Here is a 22,143-nt window from a genome sequence, read left to right as displayed (position 1 = left end):
GTGAGTGGATGTGGAAAAAGTACCCAGAAAGATACTTGAGCAAAAATACAGCTGCTTTTGTGGGTGGGTGGGCATACTTAAGTACAAGTAATCAGTGTCCCTCTGGAAAACAACTTGAGTAAAATGTGCAGGCACCCATGAAACACAGTGCTTGTGCTCCAGGATCCAGAAGGGAAAGCAGCTGTATTTTTACTCAAGTAATTTTTTGCTTACTTTTTTCCTACCTTTGGAAAAAAGCATCAAAAATGATTCAATGTCTAAAAAACATGAGCGGTGGAACAAGTACCCAAAAAGTTATCTGAGTAAAAGTGCACCTGCTGGTGGGTCGGGGGAGAGATATACTTAAGCACCAAGTACTGGTGTCCCGCTGGAAAACTACTTGAGAAAAAAGTACACATCATATTTAGATTGTATTCAAGTATCCAGAAGTGAAAGCAGCTGCACTTTTACTTAAGTAACTTTTTGGATGCTTTTTCCACCTCTGGAAAACATGACCTATGAGGGAAAATTGAAAGAATTGTATTTGTTTAGTTGGGAAAATTGAAGTGTTGTTGACCTCTTGAGATTCCTTCCAGCTCTATGATTCTATCTGAGACACCACAGTTTATGCCTACACTTAGAATGGGAAGTACCTGTATCAAATGCTGATGTGATTTTAAAAACAAACAAACAAACCGCCAGCAATTACTGTTGGTGATTTAATCGGGAAGAACACTATTTTGCGGATTCAGTTATGCAATATTAACAACCCTGTATGTCCTGCTATTCATTATTTATAGGGACCATAGTGACTCGCAGTGCACAAAAACACTAATAAGAAATGGTTATTTACCTGTTGTAACTGTTATGCTTTGAGATGTGTTGCTTGCATCAATTCCAATAGGTGCATGCATGCTGCATGTATGATCATCAGAAGGATTCTAACCCTAGCAGTACTCACTGGGTTGGCTTGTCAAGCCCCCTGGAATGGTGTCTGCATGGCACCATATTTAGGGTTCAGCTAACCCTCCACCCCTTCAGTTCCTTCTTGATGATATGTCTGACAGAGGGAAGTTGAGTGGGATTTGTAATGGACACGAGAAACACATCTTGAAGAGCAGTTATAAAAGATAAGTAACCATTTTTTCTTCTTTGAGTGCTCATATGCTTTCCAATGAAATGCGAGCAGTGTACCTGGAGGAGGGGTCAGAGCTCAATGCACTGCTGTTTGGAGAATGGCTTTCTTGAATGCTGCATTATTCCCGGCCAGCTGCCAGATGGTGTAGTGCATCATGAATGTGTGAATGGAGAACCATATTGCAATCTTGCAAATCTCCTGAATGGGGATTTGCATGAGGAATGCTACTGAGGAAGCCTGTACTCTCAAGGAATGAGATATCAGGCCTGGAGCTGGGGCTTGGTCAGGCCATAGTAAGTCCTGATGCAGGACGTGATCCAGGAAGAAAGATGCAGCCCTCATATCCATTCCGCTATTGCAGTAAAAAGCTGTCGTCATTTATGAAACCGCTTAGTGCATTCAATGTAAAAAGCCAGGGAGTGCCTGAGATCCTGAGAGTACAAGGCCTGCTCCTAGAAATGGCATCTTGGTTTGGGAAGAACATGGGTAGGAAAAAAATCATAATTAACATGGAAGTGGGAGACCACCTTAGGCCACAAAGAAGGTGGGTAGGTAGAAGGGCGGGAGGATGGAGAACTGGATGGACTATCCCACTCCTACAATGTTCAGGATCCAACAGTCCAAGGCAAGAATGGCCCAAGCACAGCAGACCTGGGATACACAATTGTGAAATGGGATTGGGGGGGAAGAGATCTGGGAACTGAACTGATGTTTCATCCTTGGGCACACCTTCAGAAGTTGGTTTTGGGGATATGGGGTGGCTTGGAGTCACTTTGGCCCTTGCCTGAATAAGAGTGGGTAGACCATCTGTGGCGGTTACTTCTGACCTCCCTGCAGGAGTGGTCCTGCTGAGGAGGGGCCCGGGAAGAAACGTGAGGGAGGTTTGAGGCCTAAATGCCTTGCACTGAGGTGCTAGCATATGTAGACCGAGTGTCGTAAGAATTGCCTGTGAGTCCTTAAGATTGTGTGGTGTGGTGTCCATCCTATCAGAAAACGGGCCCATGCAGTTGAATGGGAAATTCTAAGTGGCAGCCTGCACCGGAGACCAGATAGCTGGAGCCAGGCATTTTGCCTCATGGCTATGGCTGTGGCCACTGATATAGTGGCCAAATCTGCTGAATCCAGTGCCACCTGGGTGGAGGCAAAGGCCACCATCTTGCCCTCTCTCTGGACTGCCGTGAACTCTGGGTGTGAGTCCACAGTGAGCCGTTCCTGGGATTTTGACAACATGTGCCAAAAGTTATAGGAGCAGCAACTAAACAGTGCCTGATGATCTGAAGTGAGAAGCTGGAGCTCCCTATCCCCCAGTCAAAAATAGACCTTATGGCCAAAGAGGGCCAAGCTTCTTGGAATCCTTGTTCTTAGGGGCTGGCCTCAGCTGCCTCTGCTGCTCCTTGTGGTTAACAGCATTGCCCAAGAGTGACCTGGGTGGGGGATGGGCGTAGAGATGATCGTACCCCGGCTTGTGGGCAAAGAACGGCTGTTCCACTCCTTTTGCCACAGTGTTGCACACTGAAGCTAGCGCACTCCCCACTGAGGCCAGCATGTTGCACACTGAGGAGGATGGTACCAAATATAGCTCCACGAGTTGAACTGTTGATTCCTTCAGTAGGAATTTCAAGTTCTGATCTCTCTTCCACTTAGTCCTGGGCTTAAAACTCCTACAAATGCTGCACTTATCTGTTAAGTGCCCTGCATCTAAACACTAGAAGCAAGGTGCACACGGATCCTTTCTGGGCTTAGCCGTGCCACAAATGGCACAGTTCTTAAACCCCCACTGCACTCCCTATGGGGAAATTCAAGCAGAGAACAAAAAATGAAGAAAAGGTGTGTACAAGAGAACCCCATACCCCAACTAAACTTATCAGCCATCAAAGTCTTAACAATAACCGCTAAGTATAAACATGAAAACAGGAAGATACACAACTAGGGTTGTCTTGCAGAGGAAGAAAACAAGTGCTCCAACAACCACCACTGATAGTAAGAAGGAACTGAAGGGGTGGAGGGTTGGCTGAGCCCTATATACTGTTCCATGCAGGTGCCGCTCCAGGGGACTCCACAGCTGGGTATCGCTAGGAGAAAAACCTTCCAATGATTGTGCAAGTGGTGTGTGCCCACCTGCTGGAATGCACATAAGCAATCACTCAAAGAAGAACAAGTATCAGAGAGGTAGCCGTGATAGTTTGTATCTTTGAGAACAACAGGAAGTCCTCTGGCACCTTATAGATGAACAGATATTTTGGAGCATAAGCTTTTGTGGGCAAAGACCCACTTCATCAGATACATCTACACATCACATCACACTGCTACCCAATTTCTTAGAGATACATTATAGTAACCACCATTGGAAACACCGTCTTAAAAGTCAACATTGCATTAATGTAATGCCGTAAGAAACATTGTTCTTCTTTGAGAACAACAAGAAGTCGTGTGGCACCTTGTAGACTAACAGATATTTTGGAGCATAAGCTTTCGTGGGCAAAGACCCACTTCATCAGATGCATTCATCACTCCTACAATGTTCAGGACCCAGCAGTCCAAGACAAGAATGGCCCAAGCACAGCAGACCTGGGATGCATCTGATGAAGTGGGTCTTTGCCCACGAAAGCTTATGCTCCAAAATATCTGTTAGCCTATAAGGTGCCACAGGACTTGTTGTTCTCAAAGAAGAACAATATTTCTTACGGAATTACGTTAACACAATATTGACTTTTAAGACAGTGTTTCCAATGGGGTTTTTATAATGTATCTCTTAAGAAACTGGGTAGCAGTTTTACTATCTCTTCAAGAGGCCAAATATTGTCTCCTCTGCTTTGTGAGCATGCAAAGCCCCAAATGAGTGGAGATAATACTGATCTGTTGCTAGGGATTGGTTATGAGGAGCAGAACTTTGCTTCTCTGTAGGCCATGGATCACAGCTTGGAAGCGGCAGTGGCAGCAATCTGCACATGCCCACAGAGGTGGCTTAGGACAAGGCCATGCATTTGAACCATGCTGACACACTGCAGCATGGATTTTCCATGCTGAATTGGGACCATGCAGGGACCATGTTCGAGCAACAGTCCACAGAACATGTCTGAGTAATGAAGAAATGTAGAATTCAGGCCCCCTCAGCCCCATAAGGAAAAATGGAGATGTGCCAGGCCCGTTTACTTGGGATTCCTGTAGGAGACAGTGTAAAATAACATACACCAGCACATTCATTACATGCAGAATGTGCTCAGTTACTGAATTTGTTTATATGACAATTTTCAGACTTCTTAGGAATACAAAAATAATTGAACGTAATACCCTACGATGAGAGTGTTTTTATCAGTTAAAGCAGAACATACTTGACCTGAAAAAGCAAAGATGCATCTGTATATATGTGAATGTGCACTAGGAAAACAGGATTTGGTTCAGAAGACGAGGCTCAGACATGCAGAAGGTGCACAATCATGAAACTGTTGGTGCACTCTGTGTTCTGTGTCATGAAAGCTACAGAAATCAACTTTTATTAACCTTTTGGGACACAGAAACAAAGCAGCAAGAGATTCACTCTCTAAGGTTTGAATGAAGGTCTTTCTGGGTGAAGTCTTGCAAAACTTTATTAAAGTGTATGCAACTGATGCGTAGAGTCCACCATCACTGGAGGGGTGAGGTGTGGGGACAAACTAAAGAATTTAGCTCCAGATGCTTAGGTCTTGGAGGGATGGAATGAAGAAAATGGAATGCTGGGGAAATGGTGGATGCAAACAACACTTCAATGGTGGAGAGCTATAAAAGCTGTGTTGCATGTTACAGGCTAAACAAATGAGTGACTTACTGAGGAAGGCAAATGGCATGTACTCTATGAAAAGGAGGGAGATAGCTAAGTCTAATACTGCTGGCCTTCCTACTGTGTTAAAAGGTGTGAGAGGAGAGTCAGTACACGTGAAATGCAAAACAGATTTTCTTGGGGAGATTTCATTGCGTTGTTCCACCAGGGGTGGCGCTACTCCTCCGTGGGAAAGCTGCTTGCCATGGATGGAAGCACTGATGTCTCAACATGAACAACTTAGGGGAGAAAAGCATGCAATCATGAGCCAGAAAAACTACTAATAAACTATGACAGATAATTCATTAAGGGCCTAATCCCCAACGCTTTTACTCTATTTTTTGTTTTTCTAATTTCATACTCTTGCAAAACTCAGACCTCTGCCAGGCTCTGGCCCTGAGTCATTAACAGTTTTATTAGATTATACATATTTTTAAACTACATTATACATTTAGTTTTGAATTAATGTCTTTTCAGAGTTACAGGACAAGCCCCTACCTCAGTTATTTGTTTTGCTGATACGAATATGGAGAATGATCATTGGATGTCTCTACTGTAACCTGCTGTTGACCACTAGTTTCCTGTAAAAGTGGAAAAAAGAGGTTGAGACTTGATGTCCAGCAATACTAGCTCATGTCTAGATTCCCCAAAGTGACTAGAGATTTTGGATGCCTCTCTATTTTGTTGTCCAACTTGAGAGACTTGACGGGGTCTGGCTTTCAGAAAGCGTTATCCATCCTCTTTTCCTTCTAAAAAAATCAGGCCCCTCTTTATGGTTTCTAAAGTTGGGCACTTCCAATTTGATGCGTCCAAAAACCATTAAAACTCGGCCTTAATTTTTATTTATAGCAGACAACTGAATGAAGCTTAAAATGATCAATACATGTTGTATTTCCTAAATTGCTACAGCAATAAATAGACAATGTGATGCAATTAACTGAATAGAACCACACAAACATAAAAAAAGAGTGAATAAATTCTGATGTTTTGCGTAGACTACAAGTCACCATCTTTGTTCTACAATCAGTATGAAGATCACAGGAGACTTCTGTATTCTCACAAATTCTGCATGTATATGCTCAAGCATTTCGTGTGGCTGGGTTTCTGGGACACTAAGGATTAATTCAGCTGGAGCTCTCACAACATATTCCAGCAGCCAGGCAAAGGCTAATTCAATTGCGGTAGACACAAGTGAGTGAGGAAGTATCTTCCATTGGTGAGACAAAGGGGTTATTGAGCTTATATAGAGCTCTTCTTCAGGTCAACAAAAGCTTGTCTCTCTCACCAAGTTGGTCCCAGAAAAGGTATTATTTGACCCATCTTTTCACTTTGATATCATGAGACCTACACTGCTATGACACCACTCCATAATTCAATGGCTGATACTCAAAAGGAAAATACAATGAATCCACTGCTGGAAGTTTGACTCTGAGTGAGGGGTGCAAACCACACTGATTAGGGTCAAGTGTCTCTGACAGACTCTGAAATGGACAAATGACGGCTTGGAAGCTATGGGGTGGGGGCAGAGGGAGATAACACAAACAGGCTAGGGAATAAGAGGCTGCAAGATTCAGTCTGACTTACCCAGCTCCAGGGCTGGGGGCACTTGGAATAAACTATATAAACTTACAAGGAAATGCTAAGGTTTAGGTCAGATAATACATGTAAATGTGTTTTGTTCCTTAACCCTTCTCCTTCCTAGTGATCAATAAATAATACTTCAATTTGAACAAGCTGTTCTCTGTCACCTCATTTTTTGTCACAGATCAGGAGTCTAGGCAGGGGCCAAAGTTCAGCTCGCCCCGCTGAGGATGTGGCTGATGGACAGGAGTTGTTTAAATAGTGCGACTACACCCTGAGAACTACAGGCCTATAATCATGCAAGAGTGCCCAAAGAGAGACTAAAACTGGTCAAAGGTATCACTCCATCTGGAAATGCAACATGAAGTCACTTCTCATAAGTTAAGCAGTGCTGAGTCGCAGCTTGGATGGAAGACCTATTTGAAGTTCACATTGACGCAGTACATTTATTAATGAAAATAATGCCAAGGTAGTAGTTTTATTGAACTTCACTTCTACTCCAAGGTCATGCATAATGAAACATTTTTTTCCTCTGTTTTATTTTTGTTTTTGTTTGTTTTTTTTTGCTGGTAACAATTTTGGCTGTAATAGCCCACTTTTTATGAAATTTACCAACCTCAACAGGAACAGCTGCTGTCTGAACATGCGTATACTGGGGTATGTAGGCTCCTTGCATAGCTGTTGTGGCTGGCATGTACTAAAAAGACAGAGAGACAATACATTCAGCTAAAATAAAATCTGACACATACCCCTTAATGATTTTTTAAATACATACTTAAGTGCTCTGGTTGGGAAGAGGATTTAAAAAAGCTACATCTAAAATAAAAAAAAAAGAAACAGTGCAGAGAGGTGAAGTGCATTCAACTGAGCAGTGTTATTACATGAACTCAACTTTGGCCTTCAGAAACAAAGAGGTTAAATATTTTCTTCCCCAAAAGAATTCCAGTCTGAATAAATACACTTAGATATGAGAAGTGTCACGAAACTACAGTGATGGAGGCCAGACTATCTAAATAAAGCATGCCATGCATTTTTCATTAATTTAGTGTATTTGTTTCCAGGAGGAATACAGTTTAAACTAAGAAGCTTGTGGTGTTCCTTTAGGTCAGTGCTTTAAATTCAGCTTAAGTCAATAATGAGCAAAAATTACCACCAGACGGGTCTCTTCAATCACCTGTATGAAATAAATTGATATCGGTACTTTTCTATCTCAAACTAGCATTTGGTATGCTAGATATAACACTGCATAGAATTTTATATTCAGATACGAGTAATTTTTAGCAAATCAAATGTCTTCTTATAAGAATCATGCAGAGTAAACTCAGCACTATTATTTCTGCTTCAAGGCTGGTTGTTGAATTAAAATCGATTAAACTGGGCTACTCTCATCTGCTTTGTTCCATGCACTTGGAGTGCATTTCACACTTCTATACTAGCTTGTCTGCTTACACTTCTGCCATAAAGAATCTGCACTGAAGTGTGGAAACAGCTACGTACATTGTAACTGAGGGGGGAAGTTAGTGGGCTGGTTTTCATGTACATTACACAGACATTGTAATCAATACACATTTTTACTTTGTATATGCTGCGCCTTATATTAAATTGCCACATACTGTTCCAGTACTGCCTAATGAAAGATGACTCATCTGTTGTGTCAGTGGGTTTATCATGGGCGCAGGCTGTAGTGGCATGGTGTGGTCCACGGAGGGAGTCAATAGCTACAAGGACAGAAAGAAAACAAGCAAGTTTAAGAACAAAACACTTCAGATTTTAATTATACTTTTGCTTTGGTTCAAGCATATAAAATATGGGCTTTAGTTCCAAGAGCTTATACCAGCAGGGTGTTCCCTAGCCCACAACAACTTGTCCAAACACTAACTAGTCCTACAGAGCCTAAGGATTTTACTCCATTTTACAGCCCCAATTTATATACTTGCACCAATCTGGATTTGTAAACTGAGTAAATGCTCAACTACCTACCAGAAATGGGGTACAATGCATAGACTTGCAAATCTTTCACATGCCACTGTCTTAGAAAGAGACTGTTAATCTCAGCAGCAATCAATGATGGACTCCCATGACTACCTGGGCAAGTTTCACACTTTTGAGTGAGGCAATGTACCTTTTGCTCAGGGAAGCAACAGTTTCACTAGGGCACGAGCACAAGAGGCCTATGTTGGCAGAACATTGTAAATTCCATTTCTTCTGTAGAGAGTCAGTCTAATAAGATCAGATTACCACACTGGTGTCACATCTCTCCATCTTCGTAAGTACAGTAGACAGAGATTTTAGGGATGTGAGTTGCCAAATATTCGCTTGCTGTACAGGTGCTTGGAAAACTCTTCAGAACACCTGTGAGTTAACTTAGACGGACAGAGGCAGATGGGGTTGACTTCTACCCTAAGATGTGCCTGTAAAATCAGGTTTATAAACATACTGTATGTGGTGCATATGCAGGCACATGACTGAAAAGTGGTTTAGGCTAAAAATTATTAGAAATAATTATAGCATACTCAAAAGTCAGTGCTTTTGAATGCATAATTTATTCTTTCTATAGCAGGTCTTATAGTTTTTATAAAATACTGAGTGTAGCTGGAAAAACAGCCATGTGACCAGTGTAGATGAAGTGAGTCACAGGCACAAACACTGCAAGAATTTCCTGTTCTGCAGACTGCAAGCATCTGCGCAAAGCAAATGAATGAGAGAGGAAAGCACAAGTTTCCGTAGAGGTCCAAGACCAAAATTGAGAAACCACGCATCTACATCTTTCATTTCAATGAGATCATAGCTAGAATTGTATACCTGTAAATGAAATATCCCTACTCACATGATAACCTGTTAATTGGCATGTCTCACAGCATAACTTATAGGCTTGCTTTCTTGTTTATAACTTCAAAATTCTATATTGGCAAAGGGTGTAAATAAAATCAGCTGCCTCCATTAAGGACACACCTAAAAGAAATCTGCAGCAAGTGGGCATATTGTATTGAAAGAATGTAAGCATTCAATACCATCTCTTGTGACTGCACATACAGAAAACACGTTGCCAAAATTTACATACGGAGGTTAATTAAAGTCAAGGCAATTTTCTAAGTAGATTTGAAAATATACTTTTTTGTCCACCATGGCACTGCATACATTAAAGCACAAGCCAGTGTATATAACAGGGGGTGGGAACCTTTTTAGTATCAGCTGCCACTGACCCCCAGAAAAAAAAAAGGGGGGGTCAGGGACCATACCCGCCCCCCGCACCCACCTCTCGAGAAGAGAGGGGTGTTGAGGCTTTGAGCTTTGCCTAGGTTCTGATGCTGGGCCAAAAAGGAGAGGTCCAGGGGGCAAGGCTGGGGACCCAGGCTAAAGCAGAGGCTTGGGCTGCAGCAGGAGGAGGTGTGGGGATGAGACAGTTGGGGTGCAGGGATAAATGCAGAATGTCTAGAAGAAGCCCTAAAGGGCTTAATCCTGTCAATGTTAAATGGGTGCTGGAGGGAAATCCCCGCCGCTCGTATCTCTGAAAGGAGAGGTTTGGATAATGTTCCTTGGTGGTCTGAACTTTGGGAGCTGAGCAAGACAGAACCAAGGAGTTGGATGACTTCCTATCCAAAAAGCCCTCATATTTCAGGAGCACAGAGTCTAGCACCATCTCTGACGCCACTTGAGGTTGCTTACTGGATGCTCACCAGTATTCAGCAATTTCTTTTAAGCCAGTGCCAGGATTTACTAGAGAGCAGACAAGAGGACACCTAAATCCCAGCTGAAGGGGGTGGCTCTTCCCCCTCTCACTTTCTTGTTCCGGAGAAAGGCAGGGAGGATGGTGTCAGCATCTCTCCCCCTCCCCCTCCATTTTTGGAAGACTCTGCAGGGTCTTTGCAATCTTTATCACCAGGAAGCTCTGAGGAGCTGTAGTTGATGTACTGAGTGGTAAGGAAGGGAGGAAAGGGACTCGAACTCCAAAAGTCTCAGAGAACATTCCATCAGAAGGACTTTTAGTTTATTCTCCATTTTTTTAGATCTCCCTTTGAATCCAGTGTAGGTCTTACACTTGAAGGAGATTTGGAGTCTGCCCAAAGTAACGGGGCAGGTAGAATGCCAGTTGCTACAGAGTAGCATGTCAGTGTAGGAAAAGTTGCAGGAGAGAGCCAGGTTAGAATACAGGCCCAAACCAGGCAAAAAAGGGTGTGTATGGGGGTGGAGGGAAGAGGGTGGAAAAGCAGAAATGGTACTAAACAAATGAAAAATTAAGGAAAAAGAAGGAGAAGTTAGCAAACTGCACAGCTAAGTGGGCACTGCACCACTCCATCTCGAGCTCTATGTGTCTGAGAAGGAACTGAAATGACAGCAGGTGTGGTCTTCCCTATATAACCTTGCACCTGAGTACGAGGGATGTGTAGGGTGCAGGGGTGGAACAACAGGCCCTGCTGGCAAAATACCTGCTCAGGAGCATACAGGCGTGTGCACATCCTGAAGGGCAGGGTTGATAGGGACAATTACTTGAAGAACTGATCTATTTCCTACCGTCTGAGATCTTCCCGAAGCTGCCAAGTGCTTTCTATCTAGATAAACACTAACCTGTGTCTACATATGCCCCTTCCTTTCGAAAGGGGCATGTTAATGAGCAGGTTCAAAATATGCTAATGAGGTGCTGCAATGAATATGCAGTGCCTCATTAGCATAATGGCGGCCGCGGCAATTCGAAAGTGCGGCTTTTTGAATCGCGCACCACCTGTGGAGACGGGACCTTCCAAAAGGACCCTCCCAGTTCTCAAAAGCCCTTCTTCCTATTTGTGATCAGAAGAAGGACTTTCGAAAACTTGGGGGGGTCCTTTCGGAAGGTACATCTCCATGGTTGGCGTGCGATTCGAAAAGCCGCACTTTCAAATCCCTGCGGTTGCCATTATGCTAATGAGGTGCTGCATATTCATTGCAACGCCTCATCAGCATCTTTCGAACCCGCTCATTAACATGCCCCTTTCAAAAGGAAGGGGCATGTGTAGACCCAGCCTAAAAGAACAACAGGAGAAGGAAGCAGAAGAACTTACAGGGTGCTGCATTATATAGGGTTGAGGCTGCATCCAGGAAGGACTCTGAACCTAGAATGAAAATAAGATTTAATTTTCACTAAACACACTATTTTTCTGGAATGCACTCATCTAAATATCAGGATTGTTCTTCTCAAACAGAACACAAAAAGCCTTCATATGTTCATCTGCTTAACTAAATCAGCGTCTGTCTGACGTAGAGTAGGAAATACTGATTCCTATTACAGCTGTTATTTACAAACCTTAGCTCTGTTGGAAGAAGTAAAACTACGGCATAGCAGGAAGGCAAGACATGGACATAACACATTTTGAGCATCTCTCAAAGCAGTATGTTTTATTCACTCTAATCTAATTTGTAGTGCAGATCTTAGAAACTCTATTAATACTCTGTAAAGGTCCTCGTGGACAGATTTGTTTAGCTTACACTCAAGCTGAAGTGTGAAATGCCTGTCTCTCTTTGGAAGTCCCAATGGGAAAAGTAACCAGACTATCTCAGAAAGCGCTGGATTGTATGAAAGGACTGACTAGCCCAACAGACATTTCTATTTAGTTTGCCATGGGTAAAATACCAGTAATTTTGCTCCGATCTGTTACAGGCACAAGGATTAGCAAACTTGAGTTTCTCCAGATAGACCAGCGTACAGTTTTCTCAAAGACTAGGAATTGAGTGTGGAGTTCTCACCAGCACACTCTCCTCAGTGGCAAGCAGCTCTTGGACTTTTTCAGATAAAGAGCACTTGACTTTGTCTGAGCCTTTCCAAAACTGAGGCGGGGCAATTTAAAAAGATACCTATACCTACAGTGCTAAGGTAGCCTGTTTCTCTGAGTTGAAAGAAAGTGGTTTAAAGGACCACTTAATACTCTTGGCTCTACTCTTGTGTGATAGAAATCAGTGCAGGATATAAGCCTGGAGATGTCACATCTCTGTCTCCTACCAACAGGGTATTGGACCAGAGTCAGGCCAGAAGGCTATAGTAGAGTCGTCCTATTAGGATCCATGAAGTGGGTGAGCACAAGCTCACCCACAGCTAAAGGAACCCCTACTGTCTATGGGAAAAATCCACTGAGCCCAGGAAACTAAATAATTATGGGGACAAAAAAAAAAAAAAGAAAATAGTGGCAGGAGTAAAGGTCAAAGGGCTAACATGAGGGAACTGTGGGGGGACGGGTGACACCCACCAGAGAGCCCTGGAGAGTGCCCACTGCTCTTCAAAAGCATCAAGGGAGTCAGCCAAAACAGGAGAGTAATAGAACGGAAATACATTAACCCCAGATTAAATAGTTCCCTGTTCCCAGTGTAAACTAACACAGGCTGATCTAGAATTTGCAGGAACTTGCCACAATCAGTTAGGGCAATCAAGCCAATTAAAACACCTGGAACCAATTAGGAGGTTTCCAGAGGCAAGGGAGTAGGACTAATCAGAATGCCTTGGGCCAATTAAGAACCAGTTGAGACTGATCAAACAGGGGCTCCTCTACTGTTAACTGAGTACACGCAAGGAGCAGAGGAGAGATGGAGCTGATGAGAATATGGGAGTAGTAAGCCAAAGCAGGTACCAGAAGGAAGAACCTGCAGGTCAGGAAGGTGCTGGGAAGGACTGTGAGAAAGTGGCCTATGAAATTGTAGCTGTCCTGTGGCTGTTATTGGAGATGTTGCAGGCAGCTGTTTTCATGGGGTCCCTGGGCTGGAACCTGGAGATGAGGGCAGGCCTTCGCTCTGCTCAGCAACCTCTACCCATTACAGCATGGGACCAGGCCTGCCTTTTGGTAAAAGAGTTTGGCCTTCCCTGTACCAACTGGAAAGGCCACAGAAACTATGGAATTTGGTTTCCCAAGGCTGGCCAATGATGCAAGTAACTCAACAAACAGCAGGCTGGTGCCCTAGATAATGTGCAAAAACTGAGGGCTGCTGTGCAATTCTGAGGCAAGCAATCCACCTGAGAGCAGGACCCACCAACACTCAGGAGCTTTGTCACAGAATGTATAGAACGAGGAAGGTTTCCAATCTTTTCTGGGCACCCATAATAGGCTAATTAAGCTGTGCTTCCACTACCTACTGAAAATTGGTTATCCTGGAGAGGCTATCATGGTACTGCCTTCATAATCTGTAAATCCTGAGAATTATTATAATTAATTCCATTAATTGTCTGTCCACCCACATCTTGCAAAATCCCAGAGATTTTAGTATTTATTCCTTGTTAAAATACAAAGTGAATCCTTATCTTTCAGGGAATCTCTCAGATTGTTCCCTTTGTTGCATGTGAAAACTGGAACTTGGCATGGAAACAACGAGAAGTTACTTGTGCAAAATGTGCAGGCTTTCTAGGCTGTTTTCTATTCAAATATGCAGCATATGGTATTGCATATTTCCAAATAGCTGTTACTAGCTGTCTTTTTCAAATGTGGCAAAAGGCTCAGATTCTAGAGTCTGCAACAGTTTAAACACGGTACACTCTGTGCCATTCAAAATGGTTGTGGGTGCCTTTCATCAGAAATGAAAATGAAAGAATAATTCTGTGCAGAAGGAAGTGGTTTTTTTTCTGGCCAAAACAGTTTCATAATATGTGTACTAGTAACATCATAATAACAGATCCACACTTGCTGAACATACTCTTACACGATCATACTGCATCATGAAAACGAGATGCTTTTCCTGGAGATGCAGCAAAACCTGTCCTTAGGAGTTAATTTTGCTGAAAGACACCAGATCTCTTAAAGTTTGGCTAGTGCGTGTTTGTACTCTTTTCTGCAACTCTCATACACGCAGATGAAAGGGGTGAGTCAGCTGAGGAGATCACTCAAATTGCATGAATAATTTTGGTATTTAACATGCTGGGTTCTGGATCTCCCCAGTCCTCGCTCTGCCTTCTACAGAGTGAGCTGCAGAAGCGGACTCCTACTCTTTAATGATTGAAAAGGAAGACAAACTCAAAAGAAAAATACATAGGAAAGAGAGACAGGAAATACTGATCTTGCAGAAAGTCACCTGAATTCACAACAAGTTGTAAGTATCGGAGGGGTAGCTGTGTTAGTCTGGATCTGTAACAGCAACGAAGGGTCCTGTGGCACCTTATAGACTAACAGAAAAGTTTTGAGCATGAGCTTTGGTGACCACAGACTGTGCTCACGAAAGCTCATGCTCAAAACTTTTCTGTTAGTCTATAAGGTGCCACAGGACCCTTCGTTGCTGTAACAAGTTCTAACTGTCTCTACTCCTCACAGGACTCCACTTGAGGTGATTTAGGTACCTTGTGGCCCTTTAATCTCCAGCAGTATTAACTGACTATTCTCCTTTGCTTCCCTCACCTGGGGCTGATGAATCATGTGGAAATTTCCACAAGGGATAATACAGACCTTAAATGGGACCAAAGGGACCCACACAGGTCTTAAGCTGACTCTGTATGATCTGCACAAACAGTACAGTTTGTCCTTAAACTCAGTTTTATTCTCAGAAATGCGAAGTAATTACTAAATTTAACAAAATGAAAATCTTCAGCATTTTGTATGTTAGGATATTTTTACTCCCCTCGTTTAATCTTCGATCAAATCTACTTTGACTTTGGACCTCTTTCGTAAATGCCTACAATAGCTAAATTAGAGGCACAAGGCGAGTGAGGTCATACCTTCTACTGTCCCAATTTCTGGTGAAAGAGTCAAGCTTTCAAGTGTAAGCAAAGCTCTTCTTCCAATCTGAGGAAGACCCAAAACTCTGTGTAAGCCTGAAAGCTCATCTCTTTCACCAACAACAATATTGGTACAATAAAAGATATTACCTCACTCAGTTTGCCTGTAATATCCTAGGCCCATGACAACTACAATATCATTGCAAACAGCAACAACTAAACAACCCTTTAATCTGTAATGTGGCAAGCCAGCCTTTAACTGATGCTACTACTGCAGCAGTAAATCTGGATTCTCAATAAATGGAAACACAGAAGACCAGAATGCTTTTAAAAATGAACCTTCCTGAAAGCTTTGAACCAAATGTGATAATTGCTTTGTCTGCAACATTTATCAGAATATTAAATTCCTTGTAAGCTTATTGTAATGAGATGCAGAATTACTCACGCCATTTGCCTATGTTTCAGTGCTACTGAAGACAAGGAGAGACTCCTATTGAATTCACTGAGGCTTGGACTGGTGTCTGAGATTCCAAAGTGTGTGCTGAGTACTCTTGCTTTACAATCCCTATGATACCTAATTAACTCCTGGCTTAAACTGCTCTTTTAGGACATGGGGTGTTCTGGCACTTTGGTGGAAATATTTGTATTTGACCTCATATCTAGCCATGATTTTCTCCCAGACATCTGAACTCTACTTCATGCATTCTTCCCTACAGTGTTGTGAGCATCTAATCTTGTCTGAGGACACCTGAAGTCTAAAGGAAACTCAGACAATGGAAGAATCTTCAGGCAAGAGCCAGCCACCCAAACCAAAGAAGGGTTCATTTAACACAATATAATACGGACATAAAAAGGATTCAACAAGCTGCAAAGGAGGATAACAAAATAATCAGCACTTCAAAACAAGCATTGTGTTTGCAATTCATGTGCCATTTGTTCTGATCCAGTATGGAATTTAATAGCAACTTTATTTAAGTTTAGCATTTTTGTAGACACTCATAAAAACATGCAGCAACCAGTAAATAAGCATCAACCCTGTGAATCAATTCTGTGACTGAGCTCTAAGTACAAACCTGGTACGTAGAAACTGGAGAAGCAATATATGGTGTAATAGAGGTTTGAGTGATCATCCTGTTTGTTGCAATACTGTATGGTGAAGGATAAAATCTACAAAATGCCAAAAAAAAAATTAAACTCTACAAATGCCACAACTTGATGCAACTTTTATAATGTAGAAAATTCTTTTGTTTGGTGTCACCACTTGACATACCCATTTTGTAAAGCAGCTGTAGTTGGATCATAAGTAAGTGTCATTCCAGCCTTTAAGGAAACAAAAAATATGTACATATATATATATATATGAAGAAAAGGCAGACTTTCATTCTTTCAAATTCTGTTTTGGAAAGTGTTTACATAAATCCTTCTTTAAATATAAGATTCTCTAGTGAAAATCATCAGTGATGTTTTATTTTCCTATACTGAGGGAAAGCGTTAAAAGTAGGCAAAAATAAACTACATAATATAATATAATGTAGGCTCAGAATACGAATTTTCATATTCAGAGCGAAATGAAGTATCTGCAAATTTAGGAAGGGAGGTTGTGGGTGTGTGTGTGTGGAGGGATGAGGTGGGCACACGTGTGAAAACTAGGCAGTTGTCTGCAATACACTAACTATAAACATGAATATGGAGAACTGTTCTTCAGGAGACACATGAACATGTTCACAGCCTCAAATATTTAGTCTTACTAAAGACGGTAAAAGATTATGAAAGAAAGATAGTGAATGTTAAAATTTAAGAGACTCCGAAATGAATGTGACAGGAAAAAACAGCATGTTGCACTGCACTTAATGTATTCCCTTCATATGTTGTAAAACGGACACAGTACTGCATTTCATTCATAACTGACTCACAACATTCACATGACTTAACCCTTTTAAATGTCACATAAACAAAATGTTTAGTTTTATATGACTGCAGTTATGCCTTTTGGCAGTTTTACACAAGAAATACACGTGGTGGTAAAATCCTGCTCCCTTAAAGTCAACTGCAAAGTTCAACTGAGTTCAAGAGTACCAGGTTTTCATCTTTTGTATTTACATACGGATACAGGACTAAAATGCGCCTCGTGTGTCACCAAGCCCAGTCCCCTATTATCATCACAGTCAACCTTGTCACATTAATCCCATTCACAAATTTATCCAACTCCATCCTATAACCAGTTAGATTATTTGTCCCCCATTATTCTGGGAGGCTGTTCCAGAACATCCCTCCTCTAGGGTTAGAAATCTTCTAATTTCCAGCATATAATGGCCAGCTTGTATCCCTCTGTTCTTGTGCCAACACTGCCCTTTAGTTTACATAGATCTTCTCCCTCCCTATTGTGTATTCCCTTGCATATTTATAGAACTGAGTCATATATCCTCTCAGCCTTCCCTTTCCTAGGCTGAAGTCTTTTAGTCTCCTCTTACAAGGAGTCATTGATTACCAGAACTCTATAAAGTAATCAAGATGAGCGCTTACTGGTACTATGGCATTAACACTTACCAATCCTTACTAGAAATACTTTTCCTGATATACCCTAGAACTGCATTAGCCAGTTTCGTAGCCATGTTACATTGGTTACTCTTAATCTTCTAGTGACTGCCGGTAGGTCAGGACTTTTTCCTCCTCCGTTGTTTCCAAATAAGCCCCAAATATACAGCAAAATTTATTATTAATGCCTAAGGCCACTGTACTATTAACTTTTATCCAGTTCCATTACTCTAGTACTCCATCATCCAATTCCTCCTGTATAATGTTGTGATGCTCCTTTGCATTGGTGATCAAAAGTTTTTTAAAAGATAAAGATGCATTTAAATATTTTATAAATTTACAAACTGCCACGCACTCAATATGCCAAAGGCCACACAAAGACATCTACGTGCCTATCATTTTTGTAAGTATTCATTATCACGCACCCACACTAAAGCTTGAAGGAAGGACTTACAAGTCTCACCTCGCCTTCTCTATGCCACGCTCGCCCATTCTGTATATATTTGTTCTGATTCTGTCTTTTTTTCTGTCCTCCATCTGCAAACTTACACAATAAAGGCTCTGCAGGAGCTAAAGGAATAAGAAATACTTTGAATTAGGCATTTTTATATAAAATGCATAAAATTTATATACAATGTATTAGATATTCCAAATACTGTATATATTTATAAGTAAAACATATTAAAGCATATTTACTTTTCAAAAATACATAATGTTAAAATTACAACATGAGCATAGACTTGACAGAGCATGAACTAGCAGGCAGGACTGAGTACAAAACAGCTTTTCCACTATATGCTACACCATCCATAGGTAACAGTTGAGTCACATACAACTCAAGAATACAAATCTTGGTGCATATGGGGAACAATCATATTCATTAGCCATATAAACCCCAAATTGTTTAAACTACTTTCTTCATTCCTTAATGAAAAATCTACTCAGTTTCTCAAAGTCAATGGGGGTCTACATGAGCACAGGGTATGCAGTATGGAAGTCATTATGGGATACGTGCCTATCTAGCTATGGAAGGTTAACAGCTAAACTGATCACACACGAATACTGTCAAATTCATAAAGCAAACTCAATAAACACCTACATAACTTACTATAATCTTTCACCCATCACGTGTTACTTCCAACACTGGGTGAAATGAGGTATAAAATTAAAAATTCAAATTGACTTGTCCCTTTGAGACAAAAATTAACTACGAGGTAACACCACATATGGCTTTAGCAATAAGACACAAGATTTGTTCTATCATGTATGTCATGTGTGTTGCATTGTTCTGTGAATTAATGATGACTGAGGCTCTAGTTCTGAGCTGTGCCTTTCAGGGTGCAGTTCAGGAAAGAGGTGGATTGGGATGGAGGGGATTTTTGCCTTCTGGGTCTAGCTCTCTTTGGGTAGTCATAGTAGCCCTTAGACCAGGAGCGAGGAAACTTTATGTCTGGCCCCACTTTTCATCCCTACATTAGCAGGGCTCCTGTAACCTGTCTCACGTAATCCAAACTGATGGAAATTTAGGTAATGTTCATGGGAAAAAAAACAAAACAACAACAAAAAAACCCTTTTGGCATGTGTAAGAAAAGTATGTAGAATGTAAAAACTTTATTAATTGGTGTACATAAATGTGCATATACAGACATAAAAACAGTAACAGATTTCAACATATTAATTAGATAGATGAGCCTGACACCCAGCAGTTGATTGTGCTCTGCACCCCCAGTTTACGAAATGTCATGCTCTGCCAGGTGGGCCAGCCCCCCTTTTGTGCACCCTTGCTTTAGACATTTCAGCATCTTCCCAGATGGTGCCTATGTTCTGCTCAGCTAGGGCAGAATAGCCAGAAGACAGAGAACACTGCCCACCCTGTCATGCTACAATGATGGAGGTTGTGATGGGAAAGCAGCATAGCATAACCAAATCTTATGCCACTTTGCACTGGGAAACTCCCAGCTGCCCTCCCTTTTCACTACTGCAGAAAGAAGGGACAGAGGCCAGAACTGAAACCTAAAATTCCTGACCATGTTTCTTTTACTTCACTCTTTGGTCAATCTCAGAAAAAGGGATCATCAACAACTGTATGGTGCTTTCACTACGCATGCTCCCTGTAAGCTGTGTGCTTGTGTGGCTGCTCAGGAGTTTCAAATGCCAACCAGCTGAATACCAAAGTGCCCACAGTTAGGGCTTTTGTTTATACTGGTGGTGCACATTCACACATCTTGGTATACCTAACAAATTTATTCTACACATGGAAGGAAAATATCCGCACATGGACGTAAAAGAGAGAAAAGTGATCAATTCTATTTCTTATTTCAACATGTAAGTAGTCATAAAGCAAAAATACAGGTGGAAAATTTGCATCTTACTCTTACCCTATTATTACCCTAATTTATCAACCATCTGAGTACCTATCAGTGATGCATAGGCTTTTCCAATACCTCCCTACACACAGGGTGGAAGCATTATTGTGACTTGACTCTTCCCAATTCACTGTTAATAATTCCTGCTACATGAGCTATCTAAGCTGTTCTGTGACATTCCTTTACATTTTCCCTAATAGGCAACACCAGTGAAACAAGGCTGGATCTAAAACCTTGTAGATTTCCAAACGTGAATTGGACATATAGGATTAGAGACAAGAATCAAAATGATGGCACACCTGTAATAAAATAAGCCAAAATCTTTTAATATAGATATAATTAGGACCAATGTACCATTCATGCTCTCTAAAGGTGCTAAAGCTGATTGGGGACTAGATTGCTGAAAGGATTAATAACAAGACAAAGACTTTGACCTCTAAGCCATCCATTTAATTCTGCCTCAGGCTGGTGGTTGGCAAGTCATTATCTGGGACTAGTCTATGTGAAATGAATCATTGATACTATTTCTGGTTCTCCTGGGAAAATATCTGGCATACTTCTTGGTAGGCTTTGTATGAAAGATGCCTGGAGTTAAAGGCAGAAATACTCTCACAGGTGGTCCCTTGTGGTCAAGGTTGAATATAAGGCATATCAGTGAGGAAATGTGCACTGCTACTGCCTATGTTGTATACTTTAAGTAGACAAATAGAAATATTCAGTATCTGGGTCTAGAAAATCTGGAACCTTCCATGAAAACACTTAAATCTGATGGGGGAGAATTACTTAATATTTTACAGTGATAAAGAAAGACAGGGACAATTTATATGGGATGTGTAGGACCAGAACAAAGTCCCACAAGGGAAGCAGTGGAAATCCCAGATGGAAAAGGCAAATACTGAAAAATATTCTACAGGGAGCACGCAGGCACTGGCAAGGAAACTGGGCTTTAAGTCATTTCCATCTTTGACACCTACACAGGTTCTTTTGCTGTATACAGAGGACATGTATATACAACAGCAGTCTCTGTTTCTTGTTAAAAGTATATATTCATATATCCTGAGCTGTCCAATACTTACCAGGAAATATAAAATGGCAAAGTTAGTGTGACTATAGCACATTAAACTTCGGAATTCTTTACTCCTGAATGCTTTTCTCAGCATTACAGTGACACTCAATTTTGCATTTGATTTTGAGAAAACTCAACAAGGGGTTTTAAAATGAAAGTACTTCTTTAAAACAGTTTGCTTAAGTGCACCACATTTTAGTATTTTTTCACAGCATATTGCCAAACAACAACACATATGGTACCAATGAATTCCGACATTTAAACAACACTATACTGATGTAGCAAGACCATACAGCTAGACACTTTTGCCAAAAACGGCATTTTCAACTAAATCTTGTCTGTCTAGTGCAGGTCCAGAATCATAACAAATATCAGTAGCTTTAATTTTTTTTTAGAGAAATAGACTGGACTCCACGGTCACCAAATGAATCCTCACTTTTGTGGACTATAAAACTAAGGGGCCAAAAGTCATCTCCTTTATCCCTCTAATAGTGCCACAGTAGCACATTTTGAGTTGTCACAATTAACTCTCTCTCTCTCTCTCTTCAATTATTGTTCCTTAAAACTAAGCAGCAGACAGAAGATGACAGAATTAACATTAAAACTTTATTCTAAATTTACTATTTTATTCTCGAGTTACAAGATGAAATCCTGGCTCCAGTAACTTCAGAGGGGCCACATTTTTACCCAATAACTCCAAGGCCTACAGTAACTGTGGTTATTTCAAAGGTATTCCAAATTTGAGGCACACATGCTCCAGAGTCACAGGATCAGAATCTTTTGGTCTGTTGGGACCACATCTGCATCCTGTAGCTGAGGCACAGGGTCTCTTTCAGACTCTCCATGGCTTTGAGAGAATTCACCAAGTGACAGTTGTGACAGCTAATCTAAGAAGCCAAGGGATTCAGATCCAGCTCGCTGCCTGGAATTCTGTTCACAGCTTTACTCAGCACTCCTCTTTAGTGGAGTGTTACAGTTCAGAGCATCCACCTCCAGGAAACGAGCTCCCTGTTTATCAGTCAT

The 22,143-nt window shown here is 41.4% G+C and overlaps 1 protein-coding gene across 5 annotated transcripts in view; it reads right to left on the bottom strand.

The window, feature by feature from the left end:
• RBMS1 (RNA binding motif single stranded interacting protein 1) overlaps nucleotides 1-22,143 on the bottom strand; it is a 209,189-nt gene that overhangs the window by 3,563 nt on the left and 183,483 nt on the right. For 2 of the 5 annotated variants that reach the window (XM_075000887.1, XM_075000889.1), the window contains exons 7-14: nucleotides 18,143-18,258; nucleotides 16,424-16,473; nucleotides 16,227-16,320; nucleotides 11,531-11,581; nucleotides 8,108-8,212; nucleotides 7,645-7,668; nucleotides 7,111-7,191; nucleotides 5,412-5,494 (exon numbers count right to left, since the gene is read on the bottom strand). In XM_075000887.1, coding sequence (XP_074856988.1) covers nucleotides 5,417-5,494; nucleotides 7,111-7,191; nucleotides 7,645-7,668; nucleotides 8,108-8,212; nucleotides 11,531-11,581; nucleotides 16,227-16,320; nucleotides 16,424-16,473; nucleotides 18,143-18,258 — 599 coding nt within the window. In that variant the 3' untranslated portion in view covers nucleotides 5,412-5,416. The remainder of the gene's footprint in view (nucleotides 1-5,411; nucleotides 5,495-7,110; nucleotides 7,192-7,644; nucleotides 7,669-8,107; nucleotides 8,213-11,530; nucleotides 11,582-16,226; nucleotides 16,321-16,423; nucleotides 16,474-18,142; nucleotides 18,259-22,143) is intronic. The other 3 variants (XM_075000888.1, XM_075000890.1, XM_075000891.1) reach the window with 3 other exon arrangements.

This window comes from Carettochelys insculpta, chromosome 8 (assembly GCF_033958435.1).
Source record: "Carettochelys insculpta isolate YL-2023 chromosome 8, ASM3395843v1, whole genome shotgun sequence".
NCBI classification, from domain to species: Eukaryota; Metazoa; Chordata; order Testudines; family Carettochelyidae; genus Carettochelys; species Carettochelys insculpta.
This window is presented reverse-complemented; position numbering and strand designations above follow the sequence as displayed.